The 16,980-nt window shown below is 48.0% G+C and overlaps 1 protein-coding gene across 8 annotated transcripts in view; it reads right to left on the reverse strand.

Moving 5' to 3' along the window:
• DAPK1 (death associated protein kinase 1) overlaps positions 1 to 16,980 on the reverse strand; it is a 172,315-nt gene that overhangs the window by 31,432 nt on the left and 123,903 nt on the right. For all 8 annotated transcript variants that reach the window (XM_044265767.1, XM_044265770.1, XM_044265765.1 and 5 more), the window contains exons 11-18: positions 16,083 to 16,175; positions 13,531 to 13,650; positions 12,989 to 13,087; positions 11,884 to 11,982; positions 10,484 to 10,582; positions 9,374 to 9,571; positions 7,940 to 8,137; positions 3,253 to 3,351 (exon numbers count right to left, since the gene is read on the reverse strand). In XM_044265767.1, the coding sequence (XP_044121702.1) occupies positions 3,253 to 3,351; positions 7,940 to 8,137; positions 9,374 to 9,571; positions 10,484 to 10,582; positions 11,884 to 11,982; positions 12,989 to 13,087; positions 13,531 to 13,650; positions 16,083 to 16,175 (1,005 nt within the window). The remainder of the gene's footprint in view (positions 1 to 3,252; positions 3,352 to 7,939; positions 8,138 to 9,373; positions 9,572 to 10,483; positions 10,583 to 11,883; positions 11,983 to 12,988; positions 13,088 to 13,530; positions 13,651 to 16,082; positions 16,176 to 16,980) is intronic.

Below are 16,980 nucleotides of genomic sequence, written 5' to 3' on the forward strand. Positions count from 1 at the left end.
TATGTGCTATTAGGCCCCAAAGTCTCTCACATGGACAGAAGGAGCACATCATGTCTTACAGCTGGGGTGTGTGTTCCTGGACCCTAGGAGCTGACAGAGGCTGCAGGCCTCTGCACAGGTCAGACACTGACAGAGTATGGCAGGGCTGGAGGATGAGGACAACCTAGAGGTCGGGCCCTGTGACGCTGGTGCCCACCAGAGGGCATGCGGGGGCGCTCTGGGGATGAGGGGCTGGAGCCAAGGACGTGGGCCTGGGGCCAGCGGCAGCTGCAGCCCAGGGTGGTCAGAGGGCAGGGGCCGAATGTGGGAAGCCACTGGAGCTGGAGGAGGCAAGGAAAGGCAGGAGGAGAGGCAGGAGCAAGTGCGGTTTTCTTACCCAAAGCGAGTGGGAGGGGCCGGAAGTGCAAGTCCTGGCTAACCATGATTGAGAAAACCTGCTGCCGCTGAGGTGCAGAGGAGAAAGAAGACAGGCAGGGGCATGGCTACCCTAAAAGAGCGGGGTCACACTCTGCGGAAGGAGACGCAGTGACCACGTCAGGCCCCGGAGGCTTTTGGGGTGACTTTGAAAGTTCAGTAAGCTTTACTTTTGTTCATATGCTTCGTTAAAAAAAAAAAAATCTGTTTTATCTTACTATAAAGAAGTTTTGAAGGCAAGAGCTACTAGGAGGTGACTGGAGATTTGGCAGCACAGTTTCCAGGAGGGGCTGTGGGGGGTAGGGGGGAAGAGAGGGAGAGGGAGTCCAGGAAAAAGAGGGCAGGACCTTCAGCGGCTTTTCCGAGGAACTGGGGCTGAGACCAGAATGGGACGACAAGCGACCGCTAGGGGGCACCGCAGGGTCGCGAGCTGGGGTTAAGGACGCAGAAGTCCGCCTGCTCGAGCCGCGGGGACAGAATCACAGCAAAGGGGCGGGCACTGTTTCTGCCAATCAGGAGGTGGCCCCTCCCCAACCGCGTTGGGGAGGGGCCGGTGTTGAAATGGGGCCCAGGTAAAATACCTGAGGGCATAAAGCAGATTTCCAGGGCAGTACAAACCAAAGAACGGGAAATTTCGCAATACCTTTAAAATACTGATTGCTGGTCGAAATGGTAATATTTTGCACGTTTTGTGTTAAAGAAAATCTGTTCCTGAAATTAACTTCTTCGTTTCTTTTCCTTTTTTGGATGCGGCTTCTAGAACATCTAGCATGGCACATGCTGCGCGTATGAGGATGGCTCTGTTGGAGAGGTCAGCTCGCAACAAGGCGTCGGTGGTCATACCGCCCCCCTGCTGGGCGCCTGGAAGGCTGCCCCTGCTCTAAGAGTGAGACCTCAGGGTCCACGCACCTGCGGCGGGGGTGGGGGCACCCGACCCTGCTCTCTCCCCCTTGGCCGGCCAGGCCTTTCCAGGCTGTGCTCAGGCCCACTGTCCTTCCAGCTCCTAGAAGGGCTTGTGGCCTCTCAGCTTAGGGAAGCTTAGGGCTTCCCACAGGGTGCTCCCTACACTCTCCCTGAGGAGTGCTCCCCACTCCCGGAAACTCCCCTCACTGGTCGCATCACCTCATTGCACCTCACTGCTGTGGCTCTTTTGTCTGCTTCCTTCCCCCTGTTAGACTACTGGAAGTCTCCTGAGGGAGCAGAGCTCATCCGCCCCTGTGTTCCTGGGTCTTAGCTGTGCCTGGTGCACAGTACGTGCCTTTTTGGGGAATGAAGAAACAAGGGAAGCACTTCTGAAGAGGATGAACGAGGACACGGACCTGAGGGCAGGCTGGAATGGGAGGCCCCTGATGGGAAGTAAGGAATCAGCAGTCGGGGACAAGGGCAGAAGGAAGGACCCAGAGCCCACAGAGGTCATGTGGTGGCACCAACCACCCAGCAGAGGCCAAGGGCCACACGTTTTACTGTCCCTAACCCGCCTGTGGGATTGGGCAGAATCAGCATCTGGTATCTTCAGAGCCATTCTTGACAGTTTATTTTTTTGTGAGGCAACATTTGTGACATATATATATATATATATATATACTTTTCCCAAGACATGGCTGGGCAGGGTTTGATAATGGCACATCTGGCCTAGAAGCCCACGCATGGCCTTGTGGGGTTTTGTGACGGGCAGGGAAGTGCCCTAAGAAAGAGACAATCCCGTCCCACTGGCATTCCCTAGGCCTGCAGAAAAGCCCAGCTCAGGGCTCAACACTTCAGAGAACAGGGCCAGTACTTCTGGGGACAGAAGGACATCAAAGGACTATCAGTGCATTCAGGAAGGCAATGTCCTCCACCAGGGGTCACCAAATATTTTCTGTAAAGGGCAAGAGAGTAGATACTTTGAGCTCTGGAAGCCACAGGGTCTCCATCACACCTGCTCACTTCTGCCCTTACAGCATGAAAGTGGCCATAAATACATAATAATGAGCGTGGCTGGCTCCCAATAAAACTTTATTTATAGAAACAGGCAGCAGGCGGGATTTGGCCCGTGGCCCCTAGCTTGCCAACCCCTGCGTGCCTCTCCAAGAAATGAGGCCTCCCTTCTGGTCTCAGGGCCCTGATTTTCCCAAAACTGGCTGCCATTATTTTGAAACTCCAATGGTTTTCCTTAGACAAACACTTCATGTCAGCCAAGCACTAGAGTTTCAGGAATCCCCCACGTAATGGAATGGGAGACAACCTACCATTAGGCCAGAAGCAAGTTAAATGACAGTATTTCACGGGAGCAGTAAAATGACCACCTTATCTCATTAATCCCTGAATTTTTCCTCTTTGGTATTTCATGAAATGTTAACTCAAGCGGGGCAGTACCTGGCATGGAAGGTGGAGTGGGGAGGCCGGGGGAACAGAAGCATCGCATGTAAAATCATCAGGGCCCACCTCAGAGCCAAGGCAGCTTCTTGAGGAGAGCACAGGAGAGCACGGCTCTCCCAAGCAGTTCCCCACCCTGACCCCCACCCCAGGTGCCTCCGAAACCCCATAGGGGAGGGGAGCATTGAGAAAAGGAAAACACAGACCTAACCACACACCCCCAGGTGTTGTTGTGGAACACGGGCCACAGCAGGCCTTCGTGGCAGCGCGGGCCACCAAATGCGGGGGTAAGGTGGCCAAGCCAGCCCTCCCCCTGGCTCTGTGTGGGCAACTGTCTTCAACCTGTCACGCGGGAACACAGCTTCTAGCAGCTTGTCCACTGAGAGGCAGTTGCCAAGTGATATCTTGCTCCTCATGCCCTTGAGGCCTGAGAAGTTTTCTACGGCTTTCTATGGCATTCTCCTGCCCCAGAGGGTGACTCACCGAGGTCAGCGCCTCCACGTTGGCGCCCGCCAGACAGAGGTAGCGCACCACATCCAGAATCCCGTTGTTGGCTGCAAGGTGCAGAGGCGTTCGGCCGTACTGGAAAACACAAGAAAGGCCAAAGAGAGTCCTTCTCACGATGGTTGCTGAGGATGGCCCTGGATGCGAGTCCATCCCATGGGTCAGCACTGTGCGAGGGATCTGGGATCCCCCTGAAGACACGGGAGCTGTGGGATCCCTTCTCCAGAAACTCGCCCTCTCCTGAGGGACACAAGCCTGGCAGGACAGGGGCAAGTGTTCTCCAGTGAGAAGAGTAACTTGGAACTAAAACTGGAAAGGATGAAAGAGTAGGAGGCTTATTAACTAAATCAAGTCTCCCGCTGTGCGGGCAGAAAGGAGGTCTGAGTAAGGGCTCTTACAAAGAGTCCCAAAGTTCCAGAAAGATCTGTACCACAGTTCAAATATGGACGCTGCAAGGGACAAAGGGATGTTACGAGAGCTACTGAGGTGGCTCTACCGAGGTGACAGTGCAAGGCCATGCCTACCATGCTCCCTCATGTTTACGTCTGTGGTTCCCAAACTGTGTGCCCAGGCACCTCAGGGCACTGCAGTGAGTTCACGGGATACTGAGGAATATTTTGCATTTTCAATGGAAGCAGCAGGTTCAGACACAAAGTGAACTACTAGCTTTAAGAGGCAGTTCAGGCTCTCAGCATGAGACTGCCCTGCCTTCCTTTCTGTGGTGTTAGCACAAAGGGCATGGGGGAGGTTACAGGCGGGGAAGTGACAAGAGGCAAGTATCTTGAGGACATCAGGGTAGAGCCGGAAGTGAGGGCGGCAGTGTCCAACCTGGGTTCACGTCTGAGGGTTGTGAGGTGCCCCAAAAGCACACACGTCCCATTGGTACGCCATTGGGATTATGGAAGCCTGAGATCAAAATATTCGTTTCCTTTCCACTTGTGTGGGGTCACTTTTCCCCCACAGCTACCGAGTCTTTAGGACATAAATTCTTACTAGGTTGTTTGGACCAAACCACTTAATAAACAGAGCGGTTAGGTATTTCTTTTGTCCTAGGGGAACCAAGAAAAAAGTTCTGAGACACCAGGACCAGGGAGGCTGAGGAATTTCAGGTAAGGGTCTCAGGCTGTTTATTTGCAGTTGTAAGCTTTTGTTCTGAAGTTAACACCCGCTGATTTAGAATATGCAAAGGACTCTGAGGAATAGGGTGGAAAACAGAAGAGCTCCTTTCCTTCGGTTCCCCTCCCCCAACTTCCCTCCTCGGAGCAGGTCCTGCTGGTCCCTTTGCTGCCTTTCCTGCCAAGCTTTTAGCTCTCAATCCATAAAAGGAAACAAATAATTAGAAAAGCCAGGACATGATCACACCCACTCTACATGTTCACCTGACAATATATGGGCGATGCTTCGCCATGCCTGTCACTAGATGTATTACATTCTTTCAGACAACTGAATAATAACGTCACATGTGGATACGTGTGGATATTCATGTAGACAGACCCTGAGGACGGACACTTAAGATGGTTCTGTTCCCTGTCCTTATAAAAAAATGCTACAATGTGCATACATGTCTGTATTTTGTTTGCTGTCATCTAGAGGCTTTAGAAAGCAAATATGAAGCCTTCAAATACACCAGCAATGCAGCAAGAAGGAAGAGAGAGGTTGCAAAGACGGGATGCGGTGTCTGGATTTATGTGGAAGAAGGAGAAGCCCGGCAGTGGGAGGCATCGCCTGATGCAAGGGAAGAAGGACAACAAAGAAAAGGGACTAGGAAGTGGACACTTTTAAAGGCTCAAACCTTTCACAGAACCAAACCCAAACTCCTCAGGATTGGAGTCAACGTCTAGCACCATCTGGACCCAAGATCCCTTTCCACCTGCGTTTTCTCTCTGTGCCCCACTGCCTGCCCCCCACCGAAGCCTACACCCCCAGGTCAGCTGCCGGCGCATCCAGAGAATTGTCCCCAAACATACACGAACGCCTCCCTCAGTCTGAAATACACTCTCCCCTCTTCCCCATCCAGCAAAGCCCTAAGTGCCTCTGAAAAGCCCTCTCAGTTTCTCTAATGTGCCCAGCGCCGCCTTGCCATGCACCTGTCCCTGTGAAAGCAGAGACTGCAGGAGGAGACAGGGCTGGAGGGAAAAGCAGCCTGAGGGCAAGAACCATTCCTGCTGCTATCCACGTGATGAAGGAAGACTGAGAAAGATCTGTTTCACTTTGATGAGCATCAAAGGTAGTGACAAATTTCTGTCCCATACTGTGGACTGGGGTAGGACCCGAACGGCCACTGTTATCTCCGGGGGAACTGAATCCAGGTAAGGAAGAGGCCAGACATGTCACAAGAAAGGAGTGACCGTCTGCCTGTGGGACATGGTCTGTCACGTGCTAAGGTCCATTTGGACAGTCGCTTACAAGGGTGCGGCCAAGTAAAGGTAGAGGTAGCAAGTAATGCTCTTACTAATTCAAGATCCTCTAGAGCTCCATCACTTTCCTAAAACAAAAAGCTAGAAAAGGAAGAAAAAGCCGAAGATGTTCTCAGTTCTCTGAAGAAGGCGTGAGACGCACGTTGTGACGGTGTGCTGAGCCCCTGAGCACTGACGGCAGCCCAGGGAGCCTGTCTGCGGGTCCCAGCGCACAGAGCTGCTCATCAGACAGAGGCTGGGGCTCTGAGCAGGTTCCCCATGACCTTCTGACCTGGGCTATGGACTCCAGGAGGCTGACGCCGTGGAGCTTCAGCTGTGCTCAGGTCTGTGACCAAGTCACCTGCTGAACAGCCTTTCTGAGCCACTGTGTTGCCCTATACGGTAGAAACACGTCTATGGGGATACGTCTGGACGGCCAGCCACAGCATCAACAACGGAGAGCCTTTCCCAGTCAATAGGCCAGTGGTTTTTAAACGTGAAAGTCTAGGATTATCTTGCCAAGTATTTTATTTTATTTTTTTAAAGATATACTTATTTATTTGAGAGAGAGAGAGAGTGGGTGTGTGCATGCGAGCAAGGGAAGAGGGAGAGAGAGAATCAAGCAGACTCCAGGCGGAGCACCGAGACCGCTGCAGGGCTTGATCCTACAACCTTGATCATGACCGGAGCCGACGTCCAGAGTCAGCCACTTAACTGACTGAGCCACCCAGGTGCCCCTCTTGCTGGGTATTTTAAGAGCATATTTAGCAGGTGCAGTGCTTGCACTCAGGCGTGGGAACACCCATTCCCTTCTTTAACTTGGTGCAAGGAACCCAGAGTCACCCGCTCGGCCCCTCCACCTTCCCAAGGCATAGCTCATCTTAGATGCTGTGCACACTCTGGCCCTTTGAGCACGCTGTGGCCAAATCCAAACATACCCAAGTAAGCGCCACGTTGTTCCTTGAAGCCACTTTTTATTTGTTTAAAGACTCCTGGAAGGAAAGTCAAGGTCTTGATGCTGCTTTATATTGGCTTTCCTGTTAAGCCACTTTCCTGACTGGCTTGGCAGGATTAGAATGGGATAAACAAAGAAAGCAACCAGCGTAGCAGCCAATGGCTAAGACCTATGATCTCGCGTTTCCAAATTTCCAGAACGTGCAGATTGCCAATTTCAATTTTCATTAGAATTAATCACATAATAGGCGAGAGGAATAATTTTTGGTAGGAGTGTAATTTTCCCGCTGTTTCAGATATTAATTCTCTTACCTCAAACAAATCACAATAAAATTCTGCTGGCATCATCTCTGCCATTTATAAACAAACCCTTCCCACATTCAAATATTTAATTCCAGTTGGACTTTCTTTTTAACACAATCACAAAAGAAGAGTGTTTGCCTTTCCTACAGTCACATGGCTAAAACCGCAAGAAGAGCCAACTCTTCTGTCTTATTTGGTAATGATAATCTAGATGGTGTTCAGGGAATAGGGAAGGTGGTAGCTAACTTCTAGAAGCCAACATCTGGGGTTTATGGAGCATGTAATTATTTATTTCCATTTCTTTATTTGCCAAATGGTAGCATTCCCTCGGTCTTACCAAATTTACTTAGCCCAAATAAGGGTTATGAGTGCTTGACCATAAAACTCTGAATATGTGAAGCTAAGAACAGAAATCTGGGTCTTGGATTCTCAGTGAAGCATCTTCCCAAAGACTTAGTGCTCCAGAAAGAGACTCTCATTTGACGGATGTTCTGGGATTCCTCTACACGAGCTCACACACACACACTCCTCCTTTTCTCTCTCTTCCTCTCTCAATGTTCATAAGTGACCACCTGGCGAGGTAGGAAGTACTTATTCAGGTAATAATTTTCTATCACTTCACGAAGTTATTCAAAAGCTAAATGTAAAATATGACATTCAGGGGCACCTGGGTGGCTCAGTGGGTTAAGCCTTTGCCTTCGGCTTAGGTCATGGTCTCAGGGTCCTGGGATTGAGCCCTACATCGGGCTCTCTGCTCGGCGGGGAGCCTGCTTCCTCCTCTCTCTCTCTGTCTGCCTCTCTGCCTGCTTATGATCTCTCTCTCTCTGTCAAATAAATAAAATTAAAAAAATAAAATAAAATATGGCGTTAAATTGAGAGCCCTGTAAGACCGAACGGGTGCCCGTGAGTAACACAGACTTTGAACAATGATGAGACACAAAGAGAAGCCTGGCCACACCCAGAGGCAGCTGGCCGGGTGCACATGCCGGTCCCTGCATCCCCACCACCATTACCTTGTTGGAGATATCCAGATTGCAGCCGGCTTCACAGAGGGCCACCACAATAGGCATGTTGCCGTCTTTGCAGGCCACATGGAGTGGGGTGTTGCCGTGCCTGTCTTGGAAGTCGACAGAACACCCCTGGCCAATGAGAGTCTGGATCACCTCCACCTGACACCGTCTCACGGCAAGATGAAGAGCGATGTGTCCGTCCTGCAAAAAGTACCAGGGGCCATGAGCACTTTCCCTTAGGCTCGCCTTTTCAGCCGGCGCTGGGCCAAGATGAGTTGGGGATGGCATCGCTAGTGCAGAGCCTGATGGGAGGATTACGTAACAGACTGTCCTCCCAGAGAGTGGGGGACAGGCTTCATGCGCCCCACTAAGTAACCACAAAATGACGATTCCAGGTGCGGCCACTACAATCAACCAGAGAGAAAGAGCCAACACTTCTTCTTGTCCCTGGCTTTACAGAACTTAAGTAATGGTCCGTACTCCAATGGCCAGTTTTATCATGGACCTGAAAATCACTTTCAAGAAACATTTGCTCAGCGTCTTTACTGACTTCTTAAGTAGAATGCTTATTCTTTTCTCTGAGCCTGGGAGAAACTGAGATGTGTTCAAGGGCTGCCTTATATATTAGGGGTGAATATAACATGTTGGCCCCAGGCATCCCCCAAAAGACCAGCCTGAGAATTCCCTCCACTTGTTATGGATTCCCTGGCGAACAGTTGAGTGTCCCGAGCCAGGGACAGAATTTGGGGCCATGTCTGTGTGGGGACTCCAAGCTGTGACAACCACAAAAGGTCTGCAGCCATTACGAAATGTCTCCTGGGGCAAGCCTGCTCCCAGTTTAGAACCATCTCTCCGTACTAAGAAAATACTCCAAAAATGGCAATTACTAACTTAACTACACTATCCCAAATCTGATATATAGAGTAACATCACAGCCTCACGTTAAGTACAAACTCACAACAACAACAGATTATGCTGAATTTGTATCCTGAATAAAGGAACACCTGGTCTAGAATGGCAATTATCAGACAAACAAGGGTGGTTTTCGTCTTTTTACAAAACAGTCAGTGATGAAAGTAAATAAACCACTGATTTCTTCGTTTAATCTATGAAGTAATAGTAACTTGCCAATTTTAGTCCTAACTGAAGATTGTCTTAGGCTCAGTGATCATCGCTGTACCTGCTCCGAAGCGGAAAAGGCTAAACGTAAGATAGACACCTGAGTTATGTGACATCAAGTGTTAAATGTCACAAAGGAATATTAATTATTAAACAGAATCTAGAAAAGGGCACAGAATTTCTGAAACAGAGAGGACAAAGGATCAGTGTAATTTGCTACATTTGAGTTTGTTAGGTAAATTGATGCAGGAGGCTTGTGGTCCTACCAGCCCCCCAGATCGCATGCCAGGGAGCATGATACATTTACCCACAAAGCACCTTGTCGGAGGCATTGAGGTCGGCTCCGTGTTCAGACAGACACTCCACGATGTCGTGGTAGCCCCGGGCAGAGGCTGTCAGGAGAGGCGTCTCTCCTTCTCGATTCTTAATGTTCACGTTGCAGCCGGCTTCGCAAAGGGCTCTGGCCACGGAGTAATAGCCGTGCCAGGCAGCACAGTGCAGGGGGGTTTCTTCTTCCTGACCAAAGAGACACACACATGAAAGAGATGGACACAGCAACACGCAGGTACATGTGCGCGGAGTTCTAGCCGAGTGATGGCGGCCCAGTGGTGGCAGCACAGAGAAAAGAGCTCGTGGCCAGTGGGGCAAGACGTTCACCGGAAATAATGGATGCAGGCCTGATGTCTCTCCTTCATTCGTTTCCTGCGTCCACACCTGTGTGCTGCACAAATTCAGTTTTCCCTACCAGTTACTAACTGACTTTCAGGAGCCCCCTGGAACGGTTGGCTCGGCTGTTCTAAACAAGGGAGCCCGGGTGTGGGTAGGTTTATAGCATCTTTCTTGGGAAAGTGTCTTTGTTCACATTCAGACTCCTCACAGGAAGAGAGCACTTCCTGAGCAAGCATTCCTGCCACAATCTTAACCCCTCAAGATTTCTGTCCCATATGTCACATAAAGATGAGTCGCACAATTTACCGTTGCTCTGGCAAAGAAGTGCTGAGGTCACTGGGCTTTAAGAAGTGACAGGAAGGTCTATAGGCCTGAAAGGCCTGTATATTCACCATCAACGTCATTAGACGCTCACGTCCGTCTGCAAGAGGTTATTACAGTGTAGTGCTGATGTCATGATTCTGGAACCACGACTGTGGAACCAGACCGCACCGCTACTTAGCAGCTGTGTGAGCTTGGGCAAATCACTGAACCTCTCTGTGCCTCAGTGTTCCACAAAATGAGGATAATAATAATAGCAACCCACATGCAGGATTGTCCAGAGGAGTAAATGAAAGAATGAATAAACGTTCGTGTTTCTGTTCGAGTCCCTGCCCTCTGAAATCTAAGCAGAAAACCCCAAGGACCCGACTCTATCCATCAGCTTGGGGCACATCCACGCAGCAAGCAGGCAAATGGACATCTACTACCATGACCCACCTTGTCCTGGAAATTGGGATTAGAGCCAAAGCTGCACAGTAACTGGACCACATCAGCGTGGCCATAGCGAGCTGCCACGTGAAGGGCTGTCTCTCCAGACTGTAAGAGAAACAGACAAATTCAGCAGACTGTGGAAATTGAAAGCATAGGACTGGAGGCCAGATCCCATGCATGCCTGGCTCCACGTCTTCCCATTTGGGGCCCCCGCCACCCTCAGGCCCGATGCCCCCTTGGTGATTGGGCCCAGGACCCTGGGGTAGGATGTGTCCCACACAGCTAGTGCTAAACCCAGAGACATAGCTCATCCTGCTTGTCACAAAACCTCCTCAGTGAGAACGCTTCCCTGTCTGTGATGGCGGTTCTCAATCCTCTCCATATACTGATACTCACAGCCATGGGATTTTTTTTTTTTTAACACAAAACTCCTGTTTTAATATTACATTATTTAAAGTTTTGGTTATGAGCAGGTTTCTGATTTCACTGTCTATGTTTAGATGTCATTTCTTACATTCCCAGAGATTCTAAAACCTATCACTTTTAGCCCACAGTCGCATTCTGTGAATTTGTAATACATGCAATTTCCTCAGGATGTTTTACTTATATTTGCCCAGAGCTTGGAGTATAAACAGATTTAAAACAAAACAAGATACTTGTTGCTACCTGACCAAAACTGCCGTAATGTGTGTGTGTGTATGTGTGCGTCTGTCTGTCTTTGACGTGACTATCACCCCTTAGATATAGAGTAGTGCGCCGTCCATACAACTGTATGTGGCAGTTCTGAATGAACATGACAAATCAGTCTGCAAGTATTAGGAGCAGAGCAGGGTTGCACAGTTCAATGCATAATGGATGAGAAGGTAAGAATCCTAGGTATGTGTTCCAGCCCTGCCAATTAACTCACATGACTGTTGTGTGAACCAAATGAAAAAATAGACATACAAAAGTAAATTTACCTTGCTAAATCAATAATTTTTATATCTTTGCCCCCCAAAGCCTTATTTTACATGTAGTCTCGTGAATCCTTCTAGTGCCTGTTGTTGTAAAACCTACACTGGCAGATGCTTCAGAGAGGACGAGAAGGGTAAAGGTAGGTACACACGGCAATTGAATAAAAGAATCAGGACTTGGTTGTCTCTCTAGCAGAACCTTGAGCTTCCATGTTATGGGGAAGATAAGTCACTGCTTGCATATTATGCCAACGACTTGGTAGATTTCAGCTAACTGCAGATTTTAATATTAGGCCAAGCCAGCAGCAGAAAGAAACTTCTCAATTAAATTCTCTGCAGGAAGATTTTGATTACAAGCCCTATCGCTTTGGGCCCTGATGCATACGGCAGGTCAACACTCATAAGCAACCTCTTATCACTTCCCACGGTCCCTAAAAAAATAAGTGGCCTTACCTTGTCTTTAACATCCAAAGGGCATTTATTCTCATTGAGAAATTTCAGAGTATCAACGTGGCCATGCCGAGAGGCCCAGTAGATGGCATTGGATCCACCCTGTATAAAAACAAATGTGGAGGGGCGCCTGGGTGGCTCGGTCATTAAGTCTGCCTTCGGCTCAGGTCATGATCCCAGGGTCTTGGGATCGAGTCCTGCATCGGGCTCCCTGTTCTGCAGGAACCCTGCTTCTCCTCCCACTTCCCCTGCTTGTGTTCCCTCTCTTGCTGTGTCTCTCTGTCAAATAAGTAAATTAAAAAAAAAAAAAAAACTTAAAAAAAAACAAAACAAAACACAAATGTGGAGTGATGTTTCCAGAGCCCAAGGCACGCATCACTCAGACTCCCTCTAGTTCCCTTCCCAAGAGATGGCAACTTCAAGGGAGCAACTTCCAAGAGGAATACACTCCCGTTTTATTTTTTAGTTTTGCCAAAAAGACCAGAGTTACATAAGATGTTGAGATTTCTGGGAAGCTCTCTGTCCTATCTTTGCAACTTTCTTGGTAAATCTAGAATTATTTTAAAATGCCATTTTTCTTCTCTTACAACATTCATTTCAATCTCTGGTTAGAACTTTGTGCACAAGGATCAGATCCAGTCCATTTATAGTTTTGTTGAAAATCTATGGAAGCTGATGGCAGAGCCATTGTAGTGACTACTCCCTGGTCAACACTTGTATCTCTCCTTCCAGTGTGACCTCAAGGCGTGTGTAGTGTCCTTACTTTGTTGTCCTAACAAACGTGCAGGCAAATGTATTTCTGATTAGATTAATTAGATCATGAAAATTTTGCCAAATGTGACATTTACTAACCCCGCTGAGTAAACGTGATAAGCCAGGAATGAATCTGAGTAGTGTACAAGGGAAGACAAGAGGAAGGGATGGGTCTGCCTTTTTCTTCATAACACAGGTTAGACTGGACCAGCCTGTTAGTCAGTTCACCTTCCTTTGTAGAAAATGGAGAAATGAAGTCAGAGGCCCACGTTTTCTCTGTTCCCTCTAAGATAGGGAGACAGTGGGAAATAGTTTCTTCAAAGGTAATTCAGTGGCAATAAAACAGAATTCTGACCTTATCCTGGACATCGATTCTTGAGCCTCTTTTAATGAGCAACTGTAGTATTTGAATATTCCCACAGCCAGCAGCGATCAGTAATGGAGGTGTCCCGTGCTGGAAGAGGCAAGGAAGTACATTTCTTTCCAGTTTGGTAGGAAGGGAAAAGCAGCTCTCCCCGGGGCCCCACACCACACAGTTTCTCGTGTCGGAACAGACACACAACCACTGCGGCACCACAGGGAAGGGGGAACAAGAGGAGCACACACAGTCTTTCTCTGCTGGGTTCCCAACCCAAGGTGACACGTGCCTTTGCAGGAGGAGCACATTTGCAATGTCATGATTAGAGGTCCATGAGGGGCATGAAGAAAGGCCCTCAGTGCCCTTGACCTCATTTCTAACTCAATCCACTATCAACCCAGGAGTGACTTCCTCACAGGATGGCGCCTGTAACAGCCCCAGGGAATGGAGAAGTAGAAGGGATCCTCTCCACCTTGGACTTGGAGGTGTACAGTTGTGGTGACTCCCCCACCCACTCCCCCGGCAGAACAGCCTCAGACCTTGTTGGGCTGGTTAACGTCATAGTTGGACAATGAGCCCAGGAGGTGCTGCAGGCCAGGGACGTTGTCATCATTGATGGCATGGATGATGGCTTTCATCACAAAGGAGTCTTCCTCATCCTTGAGAGGGACCGTGAAGAGGGAACAAGAGTTAGCTTGCTGGCCACGATCCTTTTATCAGCATAAGAGAAATCAGCGCTCATTTGTCAAGAGAAGCATTCAGTGCAAAGTAAGCTACTTTCTCCCCAAATCCACCTAGTCATGAAGGGAAGGTGGTTCCTTTTTGTTCCTGCCATGTTGGAAACTAACACCACCTTCTGTTTACCCACATATATACACACACACATATATATGTATATATACATGAATATATACACATGTACACAGACACATACATATTTATATATACCTTAGAGGGGGAGAAGTATGAAAATAAAGGCCCAAGAAATGGAAAGCAGATGGATTTCTTGTTACAAGAGAAAATAACTAGATAATGTTGAACAACAACTTAGTTAAATCTTTGCCACTATGTCAAAGTTTTCTTATAATAATAAGATATTTACTGGGGTGCTTGGGTGGCTCAGTGGGTTAAAGCCTCTGCCTTTGGCTCAGGTCATGATCCCAGGGTTCTGGGATCGAGCCCCACGTCGGGCTCTCTGCTCCGCAGGGAACCTGCTTTCTCCCCTCTCTCTCTCTGCCTGCCTCTCTGCCTACTTGTGATTTCTCTCTGTCAAATAAAATCTAAAAAAAAAATAAAAAAATAAAATAAGATATTTACCAAATATGGCACACTAAAACTAAGGAATAAGCCAGAAAAATCCCAAACTAAAATCTCTGGACATACAGGGATATGGCTTCTACTATTTCAAATCTGGAAAAGCAGCATATCGACAGACGTTGAGTCTCTGCTTTGGGGGCAGAATGGAGAAAGCATTTCTCTCTGGGCTCAGCTTTCTCTTCTCTACGGATCTGAATCCAAACAAACTTCACGAGCATTTTATTTTATTTTTTATTAAAGATTTTTATTTATTTATTTGACAGAGAGAGATCACAAGTAGGCAGAGAGGCAGACAGAGAGAGAGAGGAGGAAGCAGGCTCCCTGCTGAGCAGAGAGCCCCATGTGGGACTCGATCCCAGGACCCTGAGATCATGACCTGAGCCGAAGGCAGCGGCTTAACCCACTGAGCCACCCAGGCGCCCCCACGAGCATTTTAATAATATTCGTACCAAGCCCATGTCAAGAATGTCACTGGTTTCGCTTTTCCAACACAATTCAATTTGATGATTAAGAGACATTTGCATGAAAGTGACAGTCAAGAGAAATGGGGTGAATGGGAAGAAGAGGCAGATGGTCACCACAGATCCCCATGATTAGCAGGACATCAGGACAATGAGGGAACTGGAGCTGAGGGAGGGGTCATCCCACCTGGAGCCCCCACACAGCCCGAAGCCCTCTCATAGCCTCAACTTCACATCGCACTGCTTAGATTTTCCCCTGAGCGATTATTCAAGATGATTTTAATTTGTAACATGTAACTGTTCTCATCTTACTTAGATTAATCGTTTTTGTCTTGTCCCAGGTTCTGCTGTTACCCTCAAATAATCCCCAAACCCAAACTTTCTCCTCTCTTCCTCCTTCTCCGATCTTGCTTCTCTCCCACTCCTCTATTTTTTTCTTAACCTGTCCTATCTCTTTTTACCCTACAAAGCTACACCTGGAGTCTCAGTGAAGCAACTAGCATCAGAGGGAAGAGAAGAGCTGGTGTCTGCGGGTGTGTCATCCTGCCCATGGAGCCCCTGGACCCACTCAGGAAACATTCACTACGTAGTAGTCACGGGAACAGGCTGGTTCCCACAGAACCACCCTTTCTGGTTCCCTTTACCTCCAGGGCTCCCAAAGCCTTACTGTCTGTCAGGGGAGAATCTCAGTGAATTCAGAGGTATCCAGCCATATCTGAAGAGTTAATCTGTGATTAGGTTTCAGTGTGGATTAAGGGAAAAAAAATATGGAGTTGTTCTCAAGGGCATTACACACGCAATACAGGATCAACAGGGGGAGTAGGTTTAGCCTTCTGGTCTACCATGAACTCCCCTGGTGAGCCCCACAGTATTTGCCCTGATTTTTGGGTGTGTGTGTGTTGGCAGGAGGAGTGTCTGGCCCTTTTGTACTACTATGACCAAGTATTTTCCAAGGTCAATGGCAACAGAGGACTCTCATTTTATTCATGAAAATTAGAATAAATGCTTTCCTCTTCTGTTGATCAGTCACTCATCAAACTGTGAGTGTGGGAAGAATGGGGTGGGGGGGTGGTGTTAGAGGCAGTAGGCAGGAGTGGGTATGGTGCCAATCCAAACAAAGAGAAAAGAGAACAAAAGAGGCAACAGAGTACATCAAATCAGCCACCCAGTTCCCTCCCTTGAGTGGAAGAAGAAGAGGCCTAACACTTCCGTGACTTCCGGTTTTCTGGGTTGTTGAACAAATCAAACAACCTAAACATCTGAAACACACGGTGCGAAGAATGAACCTCACTAAGGCAAACAGGTTTGCTTACCAGAGTATCATCGCTTCTGGCAACACTCATGTTACTCCTGGACAAGAACGACCTGGATAATCTTTGGCACAGTGATATCAAGCGAACGGATTGCTTAAAAAAAAAAAAAAAGAAAAAGGTGAAAAAAAGGAAGAAAGAGCATATATAATGATACTCAAATGAGTGCGAATGGCAAAGTCTTTGAGCTGGTATTCACTGCTGATGGCATATTCTTTGCGGGGGGATCTTATAAAGGTCCTATAAGGAAGTTGGATCCTATTTGCTTAAGGAAATTTCTAAAGGTCTTATAAATCAAGACAACAGGATAGAGTTTTCCCTTCCACATTTCATTATTAACTACACAATTGCCCAGTTTGCATCCCTTCTCTTAATAGGTCCTTATCTACTTTTTGAGCAGTGGAATCTTACCCTAACAAACCATTTGCACACCCCCACTCAGAGAAGCATGGTATGCAGGGGTCTTGTCCTGTGTCCTTGTGCCCAGGCAAGCTGGTAATGTGACTATCAAAATTCATGCAGTTGTTGGAAACAAACAGTAGGAAACTCCTTAGCCTTTTAAAGGGCAAACACCCCTGCATTTACTCTCAAAGGCAAAAGCAATAGTAAATAATGTGTGTGTGTATGTGTGTGTATGTGTGTATGTGTGTAAAGAAAAAAAGAGAAACTTACGGTGGTTCTCTCTATATTTTAAGACTATTCTCAGGGCTTCCTTCAGACTAAATGTTAAGTCTCAAGTAAGCTAGTGCTGTGGCCCTCCTCATCCCTATCATGGTACCCAGAACTTGATGGTTGTGAAAATGAGGTCCATTTCTAGTCCAGTGCTCAGAGACAGGCGGCAGGTACCTGCTTCCTTTGGACTTCACACAACCCTGGGCATAGGATGACATCCTGTCACCTT

Source organism: Neovison vison, chromosome 9 (genome assembly GCF_020171115.1).
Source record: "Neovison vison isolate M4711 chromosome 9, ASM_NN_V1, whole genome shotgun sequence".
NCBI lineage: Eukaryota > Metazoa > Chordata > Mammalia > Carnivora > Mustelidae > Neogale > Neogale vison.